Raw genomic sequence first — 26,726 nt, forward strand, 5'->3', positions numbered from 1 at the left:
TAACCATCCGTCCTTAATATGCTTTACTATAACTCGCTATAATTTACCACTCTTGCCTATGCTTTCCCATGCTTTCACTGTGCTTTATTACACTCTGCTATTCTTTTGCTATGGAAATGTTTATAAGAGACTGCAACACATTACATTTGTTTTAACATGTGACAAACCTAAGAAAAATCGTACATTTACAGTAAAACCCTCAATAGTGCTAAATGTAGAAATACTAAAGAAACTGAACAAAATCAATGAAAATGTTTGTCTCGACTGTCTCCGTCGTGAACTGCCGCTGCTTTTATTTTTCATCGAATGCTCCCTCTCACCTTGCTGTCCTGAAAGTCGTAATCGAGTGAGAACTGCAGCTTGCCCAGCTTCTCTGGTTCTTTCTCCTCCTCCTTCTCGTCCTCTTCAGTCAGTCCCGTCTCTGCATCGTCATCGTCATCGTCCTGTTTGTTCTGCAGGAACCAACCAGAGAGAGGACGAGGAGCTTAGAGAACATCTGCAGCTTCTGGAGCAGCACAACGCAGGACGAGGTACTGGCATGCTCCACTTACAAGAGTCCATCTCTGTCATTCATTTCTTCCATAGCTTTAAACACCCAATCAAAAACAGTTAGTCAAGTCAAGCATACAAACGTTTTGGCTTGAGCTTTGATTAGTGACTCATTTCTTCCTGATTACCTCTGTAGAGGAGTGCTTACCAAGGTTTTACAATACATTATAAAGACTGTATAATGGGGATCTTTTGGGTCTTTGATTGTATTGAATGCTTCAATTCATAATATGCAGATATATAAAAAAAAAAAAAAAACAATGCTAAAAATGGATCTCCTCTGCAGATTTCTGGTACCTAATAACTTCATGTATTGTTCTGCAGTTCAAACTCACTCCTGAGGTCTTTCTGCAATCAGAACCTGTGACCTATTGTACAGCAAAGGACCCAGGATGAAGCCGTGTTTTTATTCTTTATAAATATTTGCATATTCTGAATTAACATAAAAAGTGAAGAACTGAAAGATTCCTACTACAATAAAGAGGGGACTGGTAATATTGTTAATAAATGAATAGGAGAGAAAATCAACCTAAGATGTAAGAGAGGGCTGCTTTAGCCTTTGAGCCTTTGTGCTTCCCTTATGCATCTCCTCTGAATTCCTGGTAGGGGAAGTTGCAGTCCTCCACATATGAGTCAACTGCTTAAAAATGAATTACTTGAAAAAATCAAATAAACTTTTCACGAGAATTTTGGGCCAGTCATAATTAAGAATTGAATCCAGGCTTAGGGAGCAGCAATTCATTCAAGGAAAATTATACTGTATTCTTTAAAGCTGCAGGTTGCCAATAAGATAAACCTGGACTAACATGCATCACAAAGTTTTGGATGGTGGCGTCATGCTACACAAGGAAGATTGAATTTACAGACTGTTCTACAAAGGCAGCCAGCTGTAGAGGTTGAAGTTCTTTAGCACAGGCTCTAAGGTGGGAAATTCACTCTCTCTCTTGCAGATCTGCGGGTTACTAACAGATGAGCTGCATGGTCCATCTGTAAATCAGAGTGAGCCAATTCTTCCCTAACCTGAGTCAAATATGTATCTAGGCTTGTTGTTTTGGATGGACAAAATGGACAAGATGCAGTGGAAACCATCAATCTGTTCACTAACGCTTTTTCATAAGTGCATCAGCATGCATCTGTCATATTAAAGCATCTTTCCTTAGATATGAGACATGTTCCCTATGTATACAGGGCTGTAGGCAACAGTTATAGAAAACCTGTCAACATATCCCTTAGGCTACATTATCATTTGCATACAGCTTTCAACCAAGATCATTTAAGCACTGGGTGCCTGTTTCTCACAGCTCATAATAATGGCTGAAAAAAAAAACTCTTCTTAATATGTGTGAAGGGCTTGACACCCTAGCTCAGCCACTCAATGTAAATAAGCAGATTCTTAAGATCATTGATTCATTTGTTGCCATGAAACATGGAAATCTAAAGCTTGTATACTCGTCCCAATGTCAAATGTCCCCAGTCTGAATTAGGGTGCTACTTTCCATTGGTAGATATTATTAGTACACAGCCGAGTCTGTTTTGTAATGATTGGCAGTGATCACACAGCAATGACTGGGGCATGATCCAGCAATGATTTACAGTATTAGCGAGGGCAGTGTTAAGCCTATGGTACAGCCCATGGCCACAGCGTGCAGTGTGTCAATAACTTGAACACAATTTGTTGTGTCACGCATGGTGTAGTTTTCAACCATTAACCGAGTGAACTTTAATGATATGTTGCAATGTGGCCAGAACAGCAAGAATGGTCAGAATTATTAAACCCAAACAGTAATGAGATTGAAAATTTACCAGAGTACTAAGTGCACATGGAAATTATTCAAGCGCATCTTGCCATTTTGCTTACTTAATTTCTCCTAATATTTATAATATAGTTACTTTTTTTTCTGCTAGCACTATAAAACTGTCTTGCACTGTGCTGGACACACTGCAGTATAGGGTTAAGCTGAGATAATTAAGAAAACATGCCTTTGAGAAAAGAAAAAAAAAGCTTAACATTTTTTCAGCTTTTGATTTTCTGCCAAAATGTCAGCCTTCTCCTAATTCCCGAGATGCAGCATTTTGTGCGGCATATCAGAAGTGAAATACTAAGCAGCTTAAACTCGCCCGGAAGCATCTTCACCAACTCATCTTGTGAGAAAGGAAAAGCTCCAACAGTCACATCAGCCCCTCAGCTTAGCGCTGGGGGGCCGTACAGCCCTGCGTGAGCTGCGAGCCCTTTGCCGGACACCTACCGTAGCACAGCAATCCGGGGGGGTCAAGATACACAGCAGACAGATAGACATAGAGCGGAAGAGGAGAGCAGAGAGAGAGGGAGAGATTGAACTCACAGGCACGGGAAATACAACAGGCAATCAACAACACGGCAGGAGAACGCCAAGGAATGAAACATTCTGCTTCTGATTACAATGTCTATTAGTGTGGAAACGCTAAATCCTGCAAAGACTTGAAAATAACAAGCAATACAATTAACCTTTCTAAAGCACATCACAAGAGCACTATATACCAATGCGACTGAGAGAGGCCAGTAAATGCCGTTGTGAAATGTTAAGGTAAAGTCACTGATATGCCATGGAGGTTGCTCACAACCGCCATTTCCTCTGTTTAAGAAATAAATTTAAGTGTTTATGAATTGATCTTAGACGACCTAGTGTTACTTGGGTAAGGCAGTCCCACGATGAGTGTAATTCTGGGTCAGTGAAGCAAGTTGTTAATCATAAGAACTCAGTTGAAACTTAAAATGAGATAAACATGCCACAGTCTTTCGAGTTGTAACGTGTTATTATAATATGTTATAATAATAATTAACAAAGACTTCTCATCGTAGCTTTTGTCATTTCATTTTCTGGCCGCCCTTTTAACTAAGCCAGATTCTGAGACGTATCAGGACTCCAGAACGCATGCAATTCTCCTGGCATTACTGTAGTTAATAGACTGGGTTATTCCCAGTCCAGGGAGTAAAGACAGATATGGAAGGACTTAAATGAAGTTTGCTAAATCCTAAATGCTGGAGATAACAAATTGCTATTTCAAACGCAACACAAAATGTAGGCCTAGAGGGCATAAACTAATGTTGGCAATCTGCTGGTTTGAATACTGTATGTGAGTTGGCGTTAATATAAGGCTAGTCCTGTAATTGTACATTATTTCAGTTTGTGATGCTTGTATAAAATGTTAGTCCTTGTGATGCCTTGAAGCCAGAAGCTGTTCAAAGAGCAATGGTGGCAAGGTGAGATTTTGTACCTCTGTTTTAAATTGTCAAAATTATCAATTTTATTTTTTACATTATTCATATTTATATTTACTGCACTGCGGCATTGTATATGTTGCCTGGTTACCTGTTTGCAGTTTATAAATAATCCTTGACAAAATGAAAAACACATTTTCTCTCATACAACCATTAAAACATGACAATTCCGACAGTAAGTGCTGTGTATCACACTTATCAAAACATTTATCAAGGAAATGCATGCAACATTTTCAAATCTATGCATCCTGCTTTGAATAGCTAAATGCAGCAAATAATAACAATTTTAAATGCATGTTTCAACAAAGTCTGTCATTTCTCCAGCAAACTCCAAAGCACAGGAATATACAGCACTAACATTTCTCACATAAAAACCTTATAACAGAAAATATCAAGAACAGATCAAACATGTCCTGCTTGCCATTCAATTAGCTGCTAAAACTTTAATATTCTATGAATTTTAAAACAGTTTTTAAATTACTTCTGTTCTCAAAAGGCAACATTCCCATTACCAAAGGCCAATTCCTGGCTGTACGGGCATTTCTCTTCTAAAGCTGTCAAGACTTTTCAAGTTGTGTTGGTTAATCTGACAGATAGAAATATATCGTTGGAACTGCGTCACGGAAAAAGTGGGCATTCAATTTCTCTAGACTGTGGCACATGTTTTCCATAATAAAGGGAGATATACATGGCATGTCTAATGTCTGTAGTACATTTAACCAAGGTGTAAAAAGGACTGTTTTTTTTAAGACTGACAACTATTTGAAAGCCCTTTTTGTTAATAGCACACAGGTGGACTGCTCAAAGCCAGTAGAGGCTGCTTCTGCTGGCCCCCAGAGTTTGCTTCATTACCTGATCCCCGCCTTTCATGTTCTTCATGTTGAGGGCACCTTTGTCCTTCTTATTTTTTTTGTTCTTCTTCTTCTTGCAGCAGCACTTCTTGCAGATGCAGAAGCAGCAGGTGAGGAGCAGAAGGCCAGCAACCACGGCAATGGCGATGATAGCCCAGGGTGGCACTGTGCAAAGAGGGAAAAGAGAGGGGGGAGTGTTACCCTGAATGAAGGGCATATACGAGGTGGGTACTGGAAGAAGGGGAATGTGAGTAGAGGTGTTGGACAAAGCACATCAAACAAATGTGGTGCAGCACTCATTCAATAAAGTAGATGTCCTTCACTGATTGATCTCCATGTCCTTGCTGTCCCTCCCTCTCCCAGAAAGAATTGGAGACAGCAATCATGGGTCATATATTTTTCCAGCATTTTTTAGAAACTTCAGAACCTTGAACCAGTGCTGCTCTGGCTGTACATGGTTATCCTCCACCCCACTGACAGTGTTTTGTGCAATCCTTGCATGGGAGTCAGGACTGTGAGGGGAAAGGGTTAATGAGACCAAGAGAGACAGCCAGGACTGAAGGAGCTAAGGATGGAGCTGGGAGGTAAAATGCTACTTAACTGTAGGTGAATATTTAATAAGCATATTGCTCCCACTAAATATTGACAAATGTGGAATGTTAAATCATGCATGAGAACATTTGTGTTTTGTTTTAAATATGATTTAGTCCTCTTTTAACCTTTTTTTTTTATACTGGATACTACAGTTGAAGTTGGTCTCTAGAAAAAGCTCTATGACAAAGCTATGACAAAGCTCTTTTGTTAGTGCGCACCAACAGAATGGCAATCATATAATGAAAAGGTTGGGAACTATCTCAGACAACACTACGGTGGCATCCGGAAAATAAACCATTGAATATAAATCCCATCCCCTGCCTTCCCTTCTACTCACAAGGAATCTTGTCGATCTCGTTGATGAACTTGTTCCTGATATCCTCGAAGATGTCTTTCTTGTTACCTTTAGGTCCTTCCACCTCAGTCGAGTTGTCAGCCACAGTAGACATGACCGGAGGAGGCATGGTCACTGTGTTGTTTGGTTTGGGGGCCACTATGGGCTCAGGCTTCTTCTTGAACCAGCCCAAAGTCATTCTGAACTAAGCAAGTGGGGGCTTCCCTGCAGAGAGGAAACAGACACGCCTGGTTAAAACATGCACTGTGTACTTGCAAGGTAATGCTGTTGTATGCCGTGGGCGTTGTTTTTATAATAAGGTTGCAGGACGATGTAAAAATGACATTTTCAAATCCCGCTGTATATCTCAGCAGTGGTGAATCCATCGTACAGAATTCCTTGATTAGAGCTTCGGACATTACCACAATTAGCATAAAACTCACTGCGCTTGAGCTGCATGACTGCAAATCTGTGATGGATGATGGATAGAGCTAAAGATGACTTGTCGACAATTGATTTAAATATGTTAAAAAAAAAAATTACGCTTATTTTTCATGGACTGTTCAACACCATTCTTCGGCAGTTTGGAAAATGACTTTTTCAATAATGTATTATGCGTCCTTGAGTACAGCTTAGCCTTTATAAAATTCAGAAGCAGAAAAGGAAGAGGCAGCGGCCAGGAACTGTAAACGCAATACTGATTTACAGCTGGGACAGCTTTGAGTCAAAGACATAAAAGGAAATAAGAGTTTGTTCAGAGGGGAAGCGTTTTATTTATGAAGCAGCTAGTTTGGAATATCACAGCCTCAGCCTCAGGTTATTCCACGTTACATATCCTGTGCCATGCATGCACACTCAACTGTATATAACTTCTATACGATACAAAAATGCAAAGTCTGAGATTTGCTCTTCACTAACGCCTTAAAAATGAGTTAATCATGATTGCAGAAGCAGAGGTGTTGGGAATATTTGCATATTGTGGAGGCTAAGACTGCCGGCTTTAGAAAACCCCAAAACTCGTTGCTAACCTGCACCCAGGGTGTTTATCACGTACTGTACTGTATGAGTAGGGGTTAAAACAAAAAAAAAAATCTATGGAAAAAGAGTCCCAATGGCTCTGTGAGCATTCCCTTCTGGAGATTGTGTTTAATGGCTTGTGATGTTGCAGTAATTATTGCCTTCATTAGCAATGCGTTGAACTGCCATGGTTTTGAGAGCGAGGAATTCACTTGCATTCTTTACCATAATATCGAATGTTTCAGTGGGTTATCTGAGGCAGTAATTTGCGTGCAGATGCGGAGCACATGTTTTTTTCTCAAGGTCAGCTGAAGGGCAGATGCACCAGTAAACACATTAAATGAGTGCTAACCAGGGTATTAAAATCAATGTTCTTACACAGCAATGTAAACCCTGGTACCCTTCTCTTGGTCATTTACTTGTATTTTATAATTTGGAATACACAGCTATGAAAAGCTATAATGAATAGCTGAACCCCTCTACAGAAGAGACAACAGGATGCAATGGTTCATCTATAGCATTGGTTCTGACATTTGCACATCAGGATAATGTAAAAATAACAATAAAAAAGCAAGTGAATAACCACAATATTGCTAGCACAACAGAAGGGAACCACTAATGGTTACTTAGTGATAATACATTTGATTTTAAAGCACTGCTTTAGCACTCCTTTAAAGTCTTATGCATTTACCAGCACATCAAAAGCATTATAAGCCAGGTTTCCATTCTCCCAATACCAATACTAGTCGCTCCCCTTGTGCTGCCATTGCCTCTTAGTAAGAAACCATTGCACATCCCCTATAGTGCCAAAGCTTGGTTACTGCTCCATCCTTTTCATTTACTCTGCGGAAATGTCCTCCATTCTCTATAGTTGATTCAGCATGTTTGGTTCACTTAATAAACCTGCACTTACTTTGCTGTTGATCTATTGCATAACACTGCATGGTCTGGTGATTCTTTCTCAATTCTACATTACCCTGTAATGGGAGTGGGTCCCTGCAGCATAATAAAACCATCAATATAAACGGCGCCCCCTCTATATGTTACAAACAGGCACAGCACTCTATATCAATTCGCTTTGCGGATGCTCATTGAAGGAGTTTTGTATGAGTACACGTACTGTACATACAACAATGTATAAAAGTCTGTATTTCTTTTCATTGCACAAAGCAGACACACACAGTTACTGTCAAGCTGACCCTGCAATGCTGTTGTGTCTCCTTGGAAGTCGCTAGGGCCTGGTTTTCTGGCGCAAACCGCTTTTAGAATCCACGTTGGCACTCAAAATACAGCTTGTTTCTTAAAATAGGACAGTGTTTGCGTGCATTACACTGAACACTGAGAACTGAACGTTGTATTCATAGGTTTTTTTTTTCCAAGTGTTCTTGGAAGACAGCATTTGCATGTGATGTGCTCCCTGCAGGACACTATCAGTTATAATGCATTTATTACAGCAATGATTTTGGACTGCAGAGTAATAACATACTGCCATTAACAGGCACTGTGTAATTTTAGCATTGATATGGCGTTACCATATAAGTAAATGGTAACAAAGTTTTGTTCAGTAACATGTGTTTGAATCTAACTCAGATCACCAGTGTGTCTGCATCACAAAAAAACGCAGTTCTGCACAACTGGTACTAGTCTCTGAGAAAAATCTAGGGCAATACATTAAATGTGGGTGTTTAAATTGGCTCACAGAGCTGTGAGCGGTTGCACTGCATTCACAAACACCGAATTTAAAATACGTGCACACACTGCCTGGTCAGAAATGATAAGGTTGCTAAAACTGCTTTAAATTGGTGTGGATTCTGGAATGTGTCACTTCTGATGCAATATTGAGAAGGCCTACAGAATCTAGACCTTTTATAGACAGCAGGAGAAGGACAGGGACTATCACATTTAAAATGCATGACGTTTCAAAGAATAACCAGATGACTGCCCGTTTTCAAAAGCAATAGAGATTTACAGGAGCTAATACTGAGTAGCATGAAATATTAATGGATTTGAAATATTGATGTCTCAAAATCACATCAGAGAACCCTCCAGGCAGCTACAGTGGTATTGATAATATGGATGCTCAGATCAATATTCGGTGACTGCAGGGGATGGACAAAGGTTGCTAAACAGCCTGCTCTGTTTTCACAGACAATATTCTGCACGCAGCCTTGGTGCTGTAGTTCTAATGGGTTATATAGTGTTGTCAGCTGTAAACAGTACAGCGAGACTGGCAGCGAGAGAATGAGGCACTACAAAAGCCCCCAGCAACCAAACACACACATACAGCATTTTTATATACTCTAATGTGGAAATCAAATTAGCTTGTTCTGGAAATGTACTCTGTAAAGTTGAATAAATCAAAGTTGGTATCTATATTGAAAATTGTTGAAATGCAAAGGTCACAAAAGCCCCACTACCAAGTACCCTAAACCAGCAGTTGCCTCTGCATAATAGAGTCCTCTTAACCATGTAATAATCGCACTGTATCTGAAATGAATCGGATTACAATCAAATGCAATCCAAACCCTGGTGAAAACGAGTGCAGATCAAACACAATCTTAGAGGAAGGACCCTAAAAATGTAATGTAGTAAAGTAGAAGGACCGTAATGTAATGTATTTGCTAATATATTAAATGTCTCTAGCTACACTGTAATAACCCTGTGATTACATATATGGTTGTGTAGTTACAATGCAACAACTTGCCTAATTACAACACAGGAAATGTTGTTGCTGTAGTTGCTGGAGTCTTTTGTAATTACTCTGCATTTACACATGTGGCTGTATGGTGACTTCATTGCTGCTCGGTACACAGTCATTGTCATTGCATTGCACCTGCATTGTCATTTAAGGTCATTTGGCAGGAGCTAGTGCATTTGTCCTCTTTGCCACCTAGTCTCAAGTGACACATTTAAGTTCTCAAGTGATAGTATTGGCCTGTCCGGCTTGAAATGAGTAGGACTGGCTTGTTCTTGATAACTGGGCCAGCGTGAGTGATTTTCAGAACTGGTTTAGCAATTAGCTCATGCTGGAGCCGTCAAGGAGGCACATTTTCAATAAAAGCCGCTTTCAAAGGCTCTGCAAGTGTGGAAGAGATCATCAGTGAGGAGCCTCCCTAATTACATTCCCCTCGTTTAAATACAAGCAAAAATGTATTACAAATTAGTGATCAAGGGGTTTGTGACGGTGGCTGATTTTGGTCTTGCAAGTAGCTAGCTAGTTTTACTAGAGATTTGTTTTTCTTTTTAACTGAAAATGTGTTGTTAGCAGCATCTTTCAGGTTACAATATCTAGCCAAAGTAGGGTGTCGAATGTGGTACTGGCACACAACAAGGGAACACAATGTTAAAAAGGGGTGTTGTTGAAAGGCTTCAACAGCAGGGGCATTGTTTTGTACTGTGTTTCATGCCAATACCAGAATCCAGCACTCTGTATTGGCTATGTTACACCACTGTATCAGACTTTATGCCAGTCCCATATGATCCTTGGTCAAATGTGACACATGATTTCAATCAAAAGACTCTCTGCCCAATGCATCTCCTTTGAAAGCAGACAGTTTTTCTTTACAACCTGGACCATTCAAAATCTGGTTTCAGTCTAAGCCTAAAATTGTTCTCCGTGTGAGTTTAATGGCGGCCCTCATGCAGAGTGTGGACAGGGCTATTCCCCAAGGGAAACCTGTTCTAATTGAGAAGCCTCGCCCATCATAAATCATGCAAACCTCTCTGCCTGATTAGCACTCTGGCTGACTAGTGCCATTAATAATGCTGGAGGAATGAAGAACCACTGTTCAGCTGCTCCCTAACAACTGATAATTAAAGTTACTCTGCCAAGCAGCCAAACACAAAATATTACCACATGATCATCAATGGCAGTTAAGTGGCACTACAATGACAATGCGATGGATCTAGAAGCACAGGTGCAATGGTATGAACCACTGGTTGAGTGTTATCAGAGAAGTAACATACAGTAACAACGGTATCACCATGGAATTACACAAGTCTCAGTTCTATTGCAGTACCTTAGAACCATAGCCTTATATTAAGGATTCTTAAGCCAGATGGCAGGAGACACTTCTTTACTCAAAGTCTGGTGAGGTTATGGAATAGGTTACCTCACCATGTTGTTGATGCAGAAACATTTGGGATCCTTTTAAGTTTTGAGACTAAACAGCTACTAGGAACTGATGATCACATGCCCTCTCATTCGTAGATCTACGTTCTCATATCAATAGGAACTGGTGATCACATGCCCTTCTCTCATTCATAGATCTATGTTCTCAATATCAATGTGCTACTATCAGGAGACTGTGCAATATTTGTTCCAGATACACTCTTTTTGTCAATTGCTGGCGATACTGTGGTCTGGTATTATAAAAGTATCCAGATCTGCAGCAGCCTTTTGGTTTTTAGGGCACGGAAACACCCACCCAGCTTTGCTGTGTGGTGAGACACTGTTAATTTTCAATCTGAAAGGATCACACTCCAAAACTGACACTGCTAATGAGGGCATTGCTCACAAGGACTCATAAAATCACTGAGGAAAAAAAATCACACCAGTCAGAAGGTCACAGAGAATAGAGGCTAGTGGAGTTCCTAATAAATAATCCGACAGAGCAGAACCAGACAAAATCCCCTACCCAATCAATCTCAATATAAAACCATTATCTCTTAACAGGCAGGGTCCTTCACAAACTTTGCCCCATCTCTGTACGTTATATTAAAGTTTCTTCTATCCTCTGTTGCAGAAAGGATGACCAATTGAAATCCCTCGATAATGAGAAGTGTGCAGCACAGACAAGCCTTTATTTATTATTAGTTTTTTTTAGTAGTCGACAATTATTTTTTATTATTTTCTCCCAATTTAGAATATCCAATTATTATGTAGATTCAACTCACCGCTGCCACCCCTGTGCTGACTCGAGAGCGGCGAAGACGAACACACGCAGTCAACCGATGCGTGTGCCGTCAGCTGACCGCTTCTTTTCACACTGCAGACTCTCCATGCAGTCATCTCAGAGCTACAGCACCGGAGGGAAAACGCAGCTCCGGGAAGCTTACAGGCAAGCCCGCAGGCGCCCGGCCTGACCACAGGGGGCGCTGGTGCGCGGTGAGCCGAGGACACCCTGGCCGACCTAACCCGATCTACAGTATGTTTAGTAAAATAAAATCAATTTTCAAGTCTAGTAAAATGAGACTGTGAAAAACATCAGTTTAATTGTACAAATGCATTTTTGTTTAGTTGTATTGGATTTTATGATTGAGTATTGAGATTATGGATCATATTTACTCATTTACCATTACAAATTCAGACATCACAAAAAAGCCATAAGCTTTGAGCTTCCTTTATAACAGAATATTATATAAAAAAAATTAAAAAAAACTTCAAAATCTAATTATACAGTATATCGTCACTCAAGCACGAACTTTGTATAAAGGCACTAGTGGTAACAGATATTTATTACATTATTTTGTTTCATGAACTGTGAAAACACCTTATACAACAAACAAGCATTACTCTTCCTCAGAAAAACATTAATGGTGTTTTTTACAGTCACTCCGCGGGGAAGTACAAACAATCAGCAAACCATAAAAAGTTACACTCAAATAGTGTTCAAAGAAGCACAGGAACAATATATTTTTGTTTTATAAGACCAGTGAGAAAATGTTATACTTGTGACATCTGTTTCATTACAGCTCAGAGAGAGGTTGAGAAGGTGGTGATACATCAGGTTTGAAGTTGTATATGTTCCCGCTGAATTGGGAGAACATCCGTGTTTTTTGTTGCATGAAACAAGCAACTATCAACAAGGGGTGAAGAATGGAAAAATAAAAAGAACATCTATAAAAAGAGAAAATAAAGAAGAAAAAAAATCACAACCCTCGCTACTTCAACAGTGAAATGGTACTGTACGTGGTAGCTTTGATAATGAAACAGTACTGCACAATATAAAACATAACATCAAAAGGTTTTTGAAGAAGAAAGAGGGAGGGGTATAGATTTTCAATTGAAGATAAGCCTGCCTTTTTAAAATGCAAAGGGATAGCGTACAGATCTTTTTAGCAGGCATGGAGAAATCGTCTGGGCAAAAATATTCTCACACAACGACCACAGGATACAATTGCTTTTCCTATTAAATATAATACCATAGCTGGCATCCTCGTCATGTTGTATCTCTGCATAGGACCTGTTACCTTGCTATTTCACAATCAGATAAGTCACAGTTAGGTCATGTGAAAGCAGCATCTGAGTTTTCTCTGTGCTGTACTTTATTCCTATAAACTATCGTTGTTGAAAAGCTTCAGTTGTGACACCTGCTGGTGAAACATTGTATTTCAGTAGTAACCTGTGCCAAACCGGATCCTAATCAGATAGTGTGCAGAAGATGCAGAACAAGTTAACTAAACTGCATATTACATTGACTTCAGTTTCATCGTGGAGAGTACTGTGCTATATTTTATAGCTGGGTTGGGCTGCAACTGTACTTTACACTGAAGTACAATTCCTAGGCTGAGCACTTTTCCACGTGGGGAAAACCAAACATGGGCCCAGCCTTTCCAGGCATCTTAAGAACGTTTACAAACGAGAGGAGGCCATTCGGCCTATCTTGCTTGTTTGGTTGTTAGTAGCTTATTGATCCCAGAACCTCATCAAGCAGCTTATTGAAGGATCCCAGGGTGTCGGCTTCAACAGCATTACTGGGGAGTTGATTCCAGACCCTCACAATTCTCTGTAAAAAAGTGCCTCCTATTTTCTGTTCTGAATGCCCCTTTATCTAATCTCTATTTGTGACCCCTGGTCCTTGTTTCTTTTTTCAGGTTGAAAAAGTCCCTTGGGTTGTCAGTTCCTTTTAGAATTTTGAATGCTTGAATTAGATCGCTGTGTAGTCGTCTCTGATCAAGACTGAAGAGATTCAATTATTTTTGATTCAATTATTATGTCTACATATAACTTGCCTTTTAAACCCAGAATAATTCTGGTTGCTCTTCCTTGCACTCTTTCTAGAACAGCGATATTATTTTTGTAGCGAGGTGACCAGAACCGAACACAGTATTCTAGATGAGGTCTTACTAATGCACTGTACAGCTTTAACATTACTTCCCTTGATTTGAGTTCAACGCTTTTCACAATATATCCAAGCATTTTTTTGGCCTTTTTTAAAGCTTCCCCACATTGTCTAGATGTAAACATTTCTAAGTCAACAAACTCCCAGGTCTTTTTCATAGATTCCTTCTTTAATTGCAGTGACTCCCATAAAAGCTATGGGGAAAAGACAACAGGGAAGTAGATACCTGTCTTGCAGATTAAAGCCCCCTTCATTATATCCTGCATATGCAGATCATATTAATTTTCATTTTATCACAAGATGCCTGCAGCAATGTTATATTACTACCAATGAAAGCAATGGTTCTGGACTGTTGTATATGCCACCAATTTTATAATGACGGTCGTAGTAAATTATAAGACTGTACGGTGTGGTCTGTGCTTTAGTAGTAATTTCGTTCAGTGGCAATAGTGGCAACAGCTGAAATTGAACATAGCAAGTTAAACGAATAAGCTGGAACATTTGAAAGCAGGGATAATTGCTGCACAGCTCAGTACTTTTAAAGTTAACAGGAGGTACTGGGTGTTCATCCAAGGACAGACACCAGATCGCGGTGTGGGGTTTGCAGTTGCAGCCTAACCTTGTTAAACAGTATGAAAAATACAAACGGGTGGTGATTACAATATAATGCATTCACAGCGTGAGTATAAACCAGAAGAAGAGGGCACCAGCTCAGACCACGATAGCATTTCAGTCTTGATGTCTTTTGAGCACGCCGAAACTCCGAAGACTGGGATTGTAGTTTTGTCTTCAGATCTCAGACACCTTTTCAGTAAACCCAAACATTCCCACAGTGCCTGCGGGTTCATATTGAGCTCCCTGTCTCTAATATTATTTACAGACCTACAACCACCTTCTGATTACAGCTCATAAAATCTTGATAGAGTTTTCACTTATATCACTCTCCCACAACGCTCCTTATTGCATCTGCTTTCCACGGCTTTCCCTCTGCTGCAATAAAACCCAAACTATAACAAGTAATGAATAGGGCTGTTTGCACTTGGATCGCAAAGAAAATTACTTTTATTATCAACAAGGAGAGCTAAGATTTGTAGTAATGAGCACACATTGCCTTAAATACCAGATGCTGGGTACAATAGCATATACAGCTGCTCTTAAGTGTTATTATCTGCACATCTTGTTCAAAAGCAGTTATTTTACAATTCTCTCACAAGTTAGCAGTTACATCTGTGTTATGAAATCTAAAGAGATTTACATCTCCACATTGAAACCAGACCCATACTAATGTACTTATCTCTTCTAAATTGTTAACACAAATACTTCTGAACCCAATGACTTGAAGATGGTACTTTTTTAATATAAAACATTTGAGAATTTAGTTTGCAATGAACAACAAGAGATCGAACTATGAATGACATGTTTTTGAACCATTTCTTCACACATCTGTGGGTCATTCGGTGACTGCACTTTGCAGAGGGAGTCTTTGTGATGCCCCTTTTTACATATGTCAGATATACGTATTTGGAATTCTATTGAAAGGCAAGGAGATTCACTTGTCATCTAATGCAATATAATATGCTATTCTCTATTCCTGCAGTATGTTTATTTCTGTGTGCATTTTCGTAAGACACCAACAACAATGTCTGGCTAGTCATCCTCTGCCAAGCAACAGCCCAAACTGTGCAATTTACTGTGAGGCAGGGAGAGCGGCAGGTAACATTTACTGACTCACAAAGCTGCTGCTTCACGATCATTAATGGGTGAGCCTGTCCTGGGGAGGGGGCATTTTACAGAGGAACAGAGGAGCGTCTGTCTGTATTGAGTCTGACCTGTGCACTGGGAGGAAATCAAAGGAACCAACCCACTTCAATTAGCGCCCTGGCTTATCTGATTAGAGTTAGGCACTGTAGACAGATACAGGTTTTATCACCAGCGAAGGCGTTATTATTGTATATACTGACTAACATTTAACACAAACTGCATTGTCCATAATCAGACATTTAACATCATTTCCATTAGTTCAGGACAAACTCCCACGACACAGAATGTAAATATGGTACAAGATTAAACATTTGGCAGCCTCAAACCTCTGGTTCACCATGGGATCATTTTAAAAAGGTGGTGATTGGGGGTGGTGGAGGAATATGAAACAATTGAACGAAAAAAAGAGCTTACAACAGGTAAATTGATATTCTTTTCAGTCCGTAAGGGGATGTAAAGTGTGTGGGGGGGTGTAACAGGGAGAGATCTGTGCTGACTCTGCTGGCGTGTCCACAGGGCTGCAGGAAGAGGGCGGCAGTCGTCCAACAACCGCCTGTGAGTCATGGCAGTGACACAGGGAGGTGGGAAAGTGGGTGTGTGGACTTTTCCCCTCTCTGAATGGCTGGGAGGCGAGTCTTGGGGGATTGTTGGTCCTATAAAATAACACTCTGCTGTTTCCTCAGGTCTGCCTTTGTAGATGCGCTGTGTGTGTGCGGAAGCACTGGTCGAGGACAGAGAGACCAGCTGGGAACAGCGAACAAGTCAGAGAGTGACAGTGGGGAACTCTTGGGCAGACCCCAAACTATTGTTTAGAGCAGGCAGGGAGCCGACAGAGTAGGACGGTGATCAGGGTCATGCAGGTAGCGGCGACCGGGATAACGCTGCCGAGTGCAGCACCTTTTATTTGTAGTTTTATTACTGTTTTATTTTTCCTTGTTCTTTTCACCTTCTGTTTTCTATATTATTTTGAGCACCTGCGAGTGGGCCCGCAGTTATTCCACTTACCAGCTTTGGTATTTCCGTGGTGCTGTTTTTCTCATTGTTGATAGGCAGCCCACGGACAACAGTGCCCTCTGCGGGTAAAACCGTAAAAGTTCTAAAAATAAAACTGGGCACCTGGGTGGTGTTCCAAGTACAACCGTTCTGTCTCGTGTGTCAGTGAATTACCCGCCACCCTTCCACAGGGGGTGTGTGGTCTTTTCTCCCAGACTTGTTAATCAGATAATGGCCACATTTTTTTCCCATCCCAAAATCTCAGCAAAAACATAATTTTCCTACCATTGATCTTGGAATAATGTTTTGAATAAAGTCTTGCCAATCCAGTGTAAAGCACACAAAAGCTGGCCTAGCCATTGTCTGTTACTATTTTAAATTTCCAACAACTTCAGACACAAAACCGTTATTAAGAACACATCTTTCTTTTAAATAATTACACAGGCAAAATAAACTTTTCGTAGGATACCGCTAGGTAAAGAAAGCTATCGGGTAAATCTAATTCAAAACAATCCTCAGTGTAAAGTCAGTGTAAAATTAAGGTACTCATTAGTAGATTGAAAATCACATTTTGTAGAAAAGGCAGTCAATCTCTCCAGAATGCTGTTTGGAAGGGAATCTAAAAGTGATTTACAACTGTTGCCATGTTGCGGTTTAATCAACTGTCTCTCCCATGGAGAGCCTAGTGAATCTAGCTGACAAAGCCAAGTGGTACAATGTCCAAGCAATACCTAACCTGGCTGGACAAGGGGATGCAAACTGAGACACTTTTAACGCAATGTTAAACATAGATGGGAGCTGGTGACAATGACAGAATGATTCTTGGTGATGAATCTCCCTCCCAACCTGTGAGGGCGCTGTGTAAAGGGAACAGAGTGCCCTAGACTGGATGGCCTGACAATTCATTCCCAGGGTTAGCTGGAAGTTGGCCATCTTGAAAAGGGGCACGGCTGCGGTACATTAAATCATCGCTCCAGAGGGAAAGCGATGTGGCAACCACGGATTGGAGGAGAAACGTCTGCACTCGCTAACCAAGGGAAAGTGACTGAGGGTACAAAAGGGGACGTGGCTACGTGATCTGATTCTACGAAAGTAAAACAACCGTGGAGTGTTTAGTGTTTGTTTGTTTTGTCAAGTCTAATTGTACTGTTTTTTATTTATTAGATGGCTAACACGATCTGGAGCTGTCGCTTAAGGCCAGCAGAAACCCAAGCAACACTACACCGTTGTTCACGGATTCATTGTCTATTCACCACTTGCATGTTAGCACTCACTGTGGACTTATGATCGTGTGTGTATCTTGTGTGTGTTTAATAGCTGTGTTTATTATTTCAGGACCGTAACACACAGTTAAACAGTACAATACACATTGCTGTGTATTGCCTGGGATTATTATTTGCGGTCACAAACAACCGGGATTACAAACCCTCCCCCAAATTAAACAATTTTTTGGATTGAAATCACTTGTTTGTCTTTACTTGTGCACCACATCACTTCAACACCTGCGCACTGCAAATCAAATTGCCACAGAGCGTTTTAGGTGAACAGCCCTTTATGGAATAGATGGGTCTATTCAATTGATTTAAATGGGGACAAATCCAGTTGCTTCAATCAATAAAGGAGAACCTGCCTTGACAATTTACACTTCGTTACAGAAACTCACCTATAATTTTCATAACCTTGGAAAGGTCCTTATTTTAATGAATAACGCCAGCATTTAGATCCACATGTATTCAAATGTCCCATTAATGCAACTTAATACAATTCGACTTATATAACCCCATTTTCCATATCTTAGCCTTCTCTTTACTATAGAAAGTCAGTGAGCTTGTTTGACATTCCAATTGATATTCATCCCTCAACGGAAATGTTAGTTAAAACCACATCCCTTCACTCATTAACTTGCCTCAATTACATCTTGCAGCTGTAGGAGGTTATACAGTTAGTGACTGGCACCAAAACAGAAACATTGGGAAAAATCATTTAAGATATGCCAGGAAACACTATGTAAAATAACTACATCTGCAGGATGAATAGTATCCATCTATCTCAATGTATCTCTCTCTCTGTCCACTGTATATAGGGTCCCATACAGTATGGTAAATGCGAAATGCAGTATGAAAATGCAAATTAAGTTCTGCATGTATACTGCTTTGTATTCCTGTGACTGCTGCATGATCTGTTCACAATGACTAATTAACAAAGAAAATCTGTTTGCAAAACTATACAGCAATGAACACCAGAGCACTCATTCTTACAAGAATTTAGTTGCTGAAGGTAATCTCTAGCTTCAGGGCATTCTACCAGCCTGTTAAGCTGGGTGTCAACAGACAGATTTCTTTGCTTCTATTTTTTTAATAGCAGTGTGTCTGATATCTCACATGCTGCAGTCTCTCCACAACTTTGGAAGACAGAGCTGAAGCCTCATTGCAAGTACTGTCCATTTCACCTCAAGATACGGCTAGTATAGGATTGACGTTTCATGGGCCAAGGTATCTATTCGAATATTCAGAGCAATAACCTGTTAACAGTCATTAACTTTTCAAAGAGATCGCAAGAGGTTTTGGTTGAAATGATTTTAGTTAGAAATGATTTTGCATATGCAGTTGACAGACTACTGTACAGCTATTGTATAGATATTCTCAGTAATTGATGAATTGGGATTGCAAAAACTGTTAATGTAACTGACTAAAGAAAGAACAAGATTAAGATTACAGTAGTGTAATATTCTTCATTGTCAAGCCCTCTATTCATTCCTGTTTGAAGCAGAAGGGAAAGTACAAGGTCGGCACAACAATGAGAATGAAAACGGAACTGGCAGAAAGAGCTCTTTTGTTATGGGGCTAATGGTGAGCCCTTTATTTTACTTTCTCTTGTTCTCATGCAATAGAAATCGTTGTCACGAGCTCTGTTCCTTGAAGTGCTACAGAAGGACTGGGGTAATCTATTTAGATCACTAATGCTATTCCCTGAACATTATTACAATATGGATAACGTTAGATCAGATTTGGATCTGGGATGACATGTATCATTTTGATCCTATTGCTTGTATTATAAAACCAGACCAGTGTGTCTGGTTCTTATATTACTTGAGTATTCCTCCAATAAAAAGGTGCTTGAGGACACTCAAAGAAAACACAGCGAAGAATACTTGTGCTAAGAATTTCAAAGAGTATCATCCCAGGAGAGGACCTTTGTGAGATGCAAAATGCTGTTTATAGCAGGGAGATTCTAATGATACAGTGATGAAACATGAACACGCTAACACAAACACACACACACACACACAAATGTGACAAGGTTTAAAAGGGTCTTTTATCTCTTTTTAAAAGGTTGGAAGAGAAACAGTCAGTCTCACTTCACAGAAGAGTTTTGAAGGGAAGCATCATTCCGAAGTGGAAAAAGGCCCATTTCAAAGTTCTGGTTGAGAATCGTGTAATTCCCCAAGGGAGCCAATACTTTATATATTCAAAGAGTGGAAACATGGATAGCATAACACTTCTGAGGACTTTATTTTGAAGCAAGTTCAGGGGTAATTTTGCTGAGAGGAATACCACTATTTTAACAAAATAAAACTAGCAAAAACACTTTTAGTTGGAAGAACAGCTAAATTACTGTCCTGAAGAGTGTGGTGAACTGAACTGAAAAAGCTCATCGGTCTACATCCTTGTGAAAAGATGAACGCCTTCCACAAGATTAATGACGACCCAATAAACATTAGAAGCAATAGCACTGCAGCACCATCTATAGGTAATCCCAATATCTTGACTACCATCATTTGGTGCCTCCACCTCTCAAGGTTCAATGCTTTTCAACCACTCTCCAAACGCATCACTGTGTGAAATATCTGAAAGTCGCTCCTAAGATCTATGTTCAAACATTTTATATGAATCTTATGTCCCAATAAATGTATGTGCAACATAAAATAAGTATACTGTATATGGCATCCAATCTCCCATAAGAGGCTTTTCCACTGGGGCGATTTGTAAACTGTATATATATATATATATATTCCTACTTGCCATGTCACTCATTTCAAGCTATCAGCTATAGTACAGTACATAGTATTGTTAGACTCAATTATCTATGGCAAGTAGCAGCAACATCACATTTGTTTTGCCCTTGGATTTGCCCCTGTGTTCAGTTGTAAACCAACCTGGAAATGTTTCTTATGGTAAAATCACTCTGGAAAGCACTGTCAACTTCAACAAGATCCCCAGCCAACTCAACACCTTTTAAGTCTCAATTATTTGTATGATTTAGCAACTCGCTGATGCATAAGAAAACATTTGAAAAGAATTATCCCCAGCGCCAACCAATACTTTATTCTCAATTCCTATAACTCTTATTATTTGTATATCATTCAACTATATGAGTTTTATGTTTTCATTACATACTATGCATAAGAAACATTTGAAATATATATATATATATATATATATATATATATATATATATATATATATATATGGTATATATGTAAATACAAACTACAGGCTGGTATATATGCAAAATAATAATCCAGAATATAATATATATATATATATATATATATATATATATATATATATATATATATATATATCTATATTTGCAATAATCTATTTGTAAAGATTTGCAAGGAAATTGCGTTTTAACTTAATTTTACATGTTGGCTGTTAAGTCAAAATATCTAATTTCTGTCTGTCGCAGTGTGCTTTTAAAATAATCACCTTATGCTGGCACTTTTAAACTTCAAGCTGGAACATATTCAGAGGATCAGTTCAAGCAGTGGTAGGTCTACAGTTAAATTCCAGTTTAACCAGTGGAGGCCACTGGCTGGTTTTCATTTGACCTTTAGATTCTAGCAGCTGTTTCTTTTATTCAGTATTTACCTGTGCTGCAAAAAACATGAATTTTTATTCATGTTTTGTAACATGAATAAAACAAACAGCAGGAAAATGAATGCAATAACATTGTAAAGCTAAATGTTCAGTATGGGACAATGCTGCAGTAAGCTACAATGTTTCTCCAAGCATCTATTTGAGGATGTGTCAGATGTACACATTGGCAGCCTGTGCAGTTTGTAACTGAACCAACCAACACATTGCTCAGCATACCATAACTTCCAGTAAACGACCTGCCTAGGTCATTAGAGGGTGTTCATTCCAAAAACAGTTAAATAAAGAGGGTTCCCCTTACCAGTGTCTGTTCCTTTGTCTGGTCCTCTCTTGATGGGCCGACCCATCCAACACTGGCATTGAGGGTTAATGTTTCAGTGTGGTACCGTCCCCTGGTCCTTTTCCATTAGCTCTACAACCGCAGTCCCTCTCTCTCTCTCTCTCACTGCAGTAGTACTAGTTCTCTCACCCCCCTCTTTTGCTCTACTCGCGCTCTCTCTCCCTCCCCTTCTCCCCCTCGCTCTCTCTCTTTCCTGATTTGCAATGCTCCTCACAGCGCTCTGCTTGCCGTACTCCCCAATGCCCTGTCCCAACATTCAAGGGCAATCCTAAAGAATCAATATGCAAAGCTGTCCCCCCTGTGAACGTGCTGCCAGCTTATTCCAAGCTGTGTGTGAAGAGAGGGGGAAGGAAAAATCAAAGACTATTCCTCGCACACTGCAGCAAGCTGGAGAGGCGCTGCTCAAGGAGTGACAAGGCTGACCAATCACATAGCTTTTTTTTCTTCTTCCTCTGTTAAACTAAAGGTAGGCACATTATTTCCAGATACAGGCAGTGCCCACCTGGTTCCCCTCGTTCATTGTGGATGGAGGAAAAGAAGGGTGACGCTCTACACCGATCCTTCCTCAAAATCAGAACCAAACTGCTACTATTAGTCATTCAGCAGTCTAAAACATTGCTTCATATTATTATTATTATTATTATTATTATTATTATTATTATTATTATTATTTATTATTATTAGTAGTAGTAGTATCAATGTTAGCGATAATAATAATTGTAAAATTACATTTTTTTCAACAAATTGCTGAGTGTAAGACCGTTTTTTGAATAATTTAAATTTCTAGTTTTTAATAATTTAAGATTTATCTAAACTGGCTTTTGCTACAGAACAATTTAACATTTTATATAAAAAAACATTGTAGGTAAAGGAATGTACAAATAAAAATGACACTGAAATGTGAGTATTGATGGTGCCTTTGTTTAATGCTGGAGACTAGGCTGTAGATCCCTGAAGGAAGCAGTGGTAGCCCCAGTTCTATACTGCAACGTAATTTAACAAGCTGAGTTCGTGGTGCAGATGGAGATAAGAAAAAAAAAAACCTCTGTTCCCTGTGGCTGTTGAGTTGTTTTTCCCAAATGGGATACCTTAGATTTGAAAGAGCTGCATTAACCCCACCCCAAGTTTAAAGGCTACTGATCGCTGAACAGTAACAAACAGCCAGGACCTCTAGATCTCTGGGGGCTTCTGTATGACCAGAATGATCAGCAGAATGATCTGCAACTTATCAAAAGGGAGAAACACAGTCTGCTAGTATCAGTTTATCCATGTATCGTTTTCCACTCAACAGGATTCCTTGGCGTTTAACGTTTAACCCTCCAGTGCACGCATCAGAAATTAGAACTTCTTGTCGCTGCACCGTTCTGTTTCTCATGCTTTTCCCATGGTTTTGCTACGCATTTACCATGGTTTTCCATGGCATGTTTTTTTAATATGCTTTACCATATCTCTCTGGGCTTTACAATGCTTGCATGTGCTTTCCCATGCTTTATTACATTTTGTTATATACTATGGGAAACTTTTACAAGGAAACATGCAGTACAAAGACCAGAAATGGCAATGCAACCCTACATTTGCAATGTAATGGCTCTGTACTGAGGGGTGAGGAGAGCTACAATGGCATGAGCCTTTTGTAGAATGACACCACAGCTGTAACATGTTCATACTTTGACATACCAGAGGTGTCACAACCAGTGGTACTGCATAGTGCTATGGTATCATTTTCAGCAAAGCACCATTTAAGGACTGCAATATTTGTGTTGCAATTTCTGGTAATGGTGTAGTCTGGCAATGGTTCTGCCAGGGTATCTTCTGGGGTGGCACTGGTATTATAATGGTATCTCAATGGGATTTTTTTTTAACCTGAAATCAGTGATTTTGGTGACATGAGCCTTCGGCCACCCCAATTAACACCTGCCTTCTGCAGAGCATTGCAAGGGCAGCTGTATTTATTATCTGTCAGTGATAATTATTGTCTCACCTTTAACGTGTTGCCTTGACAGCTCCCCAGCACTGAGCACTCAGACCAAAACCAACAGAGACCCCATCATTGTGTTTGCAACAGGGAATAAGTGTCTCCTCCTGCCTGCCAATAAGGACACCCGATTCACAATGCCACTGCTAACTATGTGCAAGGCAGAGTATAGAAAAATGCTTCAATGCATCAGTACATGTATATTTGTGACGCACTTGATAATGTCGAGGCAAAACAAGATAACTGTTAGATTAAAATATGTTTAAAATTCAAAAACGGAAATTGAGCAGAATCTTCCTCTTCGTATTAATTAGAGGCGTATTCTGCACTTGAAACCATTGAAAAATTGACTCCAGGATTCTGAAAGAGCTGTGGATCGTTTTGCTACAGGTTGTGCCAATGATTTGTTAATCGGCTCTCATAAAGAGACATTACCAGGTGGGCTGAATGCAGCAGATTCTCCTGCTGCATATAAACTGCCAGATTATAACTGAATAGGAATAGGAAAGCAGCAGGGCAATAACAGCTCATACAAAATGAGCCTTACATGCTGTATGAAAGGAATTACTTCCAGATGTGTTCATATAAGACCCCTCCAGGTAGGATAGGATTGCAAATAGGTTGCACAAAAACAATACGATCTGTCTTAACAGATAGACTGTAGGATCACCGGCCATTAGCAATAGGTGCATTCTGAAAAATGGAAACACCTGCATTCCGAGCACTTACTATCAGCTCTTTCTCAAAATGTGATGAAATAACAGTCTTGCCCATTGTGACTGAAAGTGATTGGGATATGAAGCTTTTAAATGTCACATGATACCTGTCTGGGATTTCATTTGCATAACAAGTGAATCAGCCACGCGAGGAACAATCCAGTTGAGCAAAAGCATGTGCAGCGTATTGTAGGTGCTTTTGTTTTAGCGTTCCGATTTTAAAAAGCCTTTTAGATGCACGCAGCGCGCACTGGCGCTCACACACATGGCTGAGTCTGAGCCGTAGCGTGTTTGTCATTGGCATGCTGGTGCCATGCCGTTGAGTTTCTGCGGAGCTGACAGCATTCCTGTTGTAGCGCACTGTAATCTCACTCCAATCTGTTTGGGGAATACCTTCTGCTGCCGATTCAGGAAACAGATTGGAGCTATCAACAGCGCAGTCACACGTGCTGGAAGCAGCAAGATTAGGGGGTTACAGTCAAGTTCCGTGTCGTTTTAGTTACTACAGTATAGGCAGAAAATAATATTCCATTTAAATTCAAATTCTCAGGCAGGTAAAACCAAGAAAAAAAAAATCATTAGCAGTGTTGACATATGGCATTAGTGGTTGTTTGTGTTTATGTATGCATGCATGTATGTATGCATGTATGCATGTTTGCATGTATATATGATACAGGATATGCATGGCCTGGTGACTACAATGATAAAGCATAGCTCTTGTGGTGGAAGAGCCTTTGGTCATTATGCAGCTGTATTATGGAACAATCTTCCAATTTAAATCTGTAAAGCTGACTCAATAAAAGCATTTAAATCAAAGCTTAAAACATATATTTATGCAGAGGTCTTTTTGTATTTTAGAATTGTGTTAATATTTATTTATTTATTTGTATGAAGCACTTTGGGATTCCTTTGGGATGCCTAAATTTGATTCAGTGATTGATTAATGATGATATGATGGCTGTACTTCAGAATCATCATAACCCGCTAAACAGAAGGTGGCACGTTTTATACTTGACTGAACCCCTGAACGTTTTCATAAGGAATATATTCCTAATAATGGAAGGTACAAGCAGTCTATTATGTGTATATAATATCTACCGGTTCACAAAATGTCAAGTGGTGAAGGGCCATTCTGTCTTGTTCAAAAGCATTTGGAAAGCTTTCGAAAAAAATCCCATCACTGAATTCAAATGGCAGTCGGCAATGAGAACGTTTGATACTGGCAGATGAGGGACTGAGATAAAACTGATTGCTTTGATTACTCTAATGAGCAAATCATATATATATATATATATTCACGTTATATTATATTCACGCATCCCATACAATATTCTTAGACTTATAGGTGTTATTTCTTAATTACCTTTGGAACAAACCCTTTTAAATATCTTCAGTGACACACACACACACACACACACGCACGCACGCACGTACGCACGCAAATAAAATAAGTCAGAGAGCACCAGGGGTTCAATTATGCCCATACAAAAATAAGAAAGACGTATTTAAAGTTTTTTTATTGCCAGGCTCCTTTGCCCGGTGAGACCTCAAGCAGTAATCAATCAGGGAAATTACTTAACTGAATCAGGAATGAGAACATACTCTTTGGGGTATGCTGCCATTAACAGTTGATGTCCGCGCATAAACCACTCCATAAATCAGGTATTTAGTACAAATTACCAGCAAGCTCTGCATTATTACATTCGGCCGCTCTGAGTTTTATAACTGCCCCTGCTGGCCCCCCCCCCCCCCCTTGTAACAACGTTGCACTTCAAGCTCCCCCCCCCCTATGGGCCACCCCCGTTCCAACAAAATGTCACTGTCCCTCAGAACAATCTGTAACAATGATTAATAGCTCAATACTTAATATAATTACTTGATGGTTGCAGACACTGGCATTGAGGGAGTACCATGTCTATATAGAAAAGGGTAAGCAATTGAAATGCAATTACATGCGAGAAATGCATCAGTTCTGGGAAATGTGAACTATATTTAGCTTGTTGTGGAACCATAGATGCACAGCATTGAACAAACAGCCCATTGATGGGAGCTGATATTCTAGATGCTTTGTGAGCATTCTAGCATTTTAAACTACCACGTTATTTGAATCGGTACTGAATTCGAATGAATGAATCAGCAATGCATCGATTCGTTGTGAATCAAACACTTATTCGTCTGCTTTATTCCAATCCTCATTCCTGTAGACTGCTGCTAGAACCATGACTTGGTGATCGTGATGACCTGCACGGTGATCTCAGTTCATGAGTTCAGAGACACTTGCTGATGCTGTTGGCAGCTGAAGAGCATGACTGTTTAGACCTAAAGGATGAGGAAGCTTGTGTGCTAGCAGCAAAATATACCTCTAGGGAATTCATGGGGAGAAACAACTGGAA

The 26,726-nt window shown here is 39.8% G+C and overlaps 1 protein-coding gene and 1 long non-coding RNA gene across 8 annotated transcripts in view; one reads left to right on the plus strand and one right to left on the minus strand.

The window, feature by feature from the left end:
• The window catches only part of LOC121299954 (synaptotagmin-2-like), a 73,410-nt gene that overhangs the window by 5,577 nt on the left and 41,107 nt on the right, over positions 1-26,726 (minus strand). For 2 of the 4 annotated variants that reach the window (XM_041228224.1, XM_041228226.1), the window contains exons 2-4: positions 5,591-5,812; positions 4,661-4,824; positions 321-452 (exon numbers count right to left, since the gene is read on the minus strand). In XM_041228224.1, coding sequence (XP_041084158.1) covers positions 321-452; positions 4,661-4,824; positions 5,591-5,786 — 492 coding nt within the window. In that variant the 5' untranslated portion in view covers positions 5,787-5,812. Of the gene's footprint in view, positions 1-320; positions 453-4,660; positions 4,825-5,590; positions 5,813-21,603; positions 21,739-26,726 lie in introns of those variants that run through there. The other 2 variants (XM_041228225.1, XM_041228227.1) reach the window with 2 other exon arrangements.
• LOC121299956 lies at positions 395-17,878 on the plus strand. Of its 4 annotated transcripts, none has more exons than XR_005947484.1 (4): positions 395-530; positions 4,740-4,883; positions 5,023-5,243; positions 17,587-17,878. It is a non-coding gene; the product is annotated as an uncharacterized LOC121299956 (long non-coding RNA). The 4 variants fall into 4 exon arrangements; XR_005947483.1 differs by having other exon boundaries at positions 5,065-5,243; XR_005947485.1 differs by lacking the exon at positions 17,587-17,878 and adding an exon at positions 5,663-5,745 and having other exon boundaries at positions 5,065-5,243.

The sequence above is a fragment of the Polyodon spathula genome, chromosome 25 (genome assembly GCF_017654505.1).
Source record: "Polyodon spathula isolate WHYD16114869_AA chromosome 25, ASM1765450v1, whole genome shotgun sequence".
In the NCBI taxonomy this organism is placed as follows: domain Eukaryota; kingdom Metazoa; phylum Chordata; class Actinopteri; order Acipenseriformes; family Polyodontidae; genus Polyodon; species Polyodon spathula.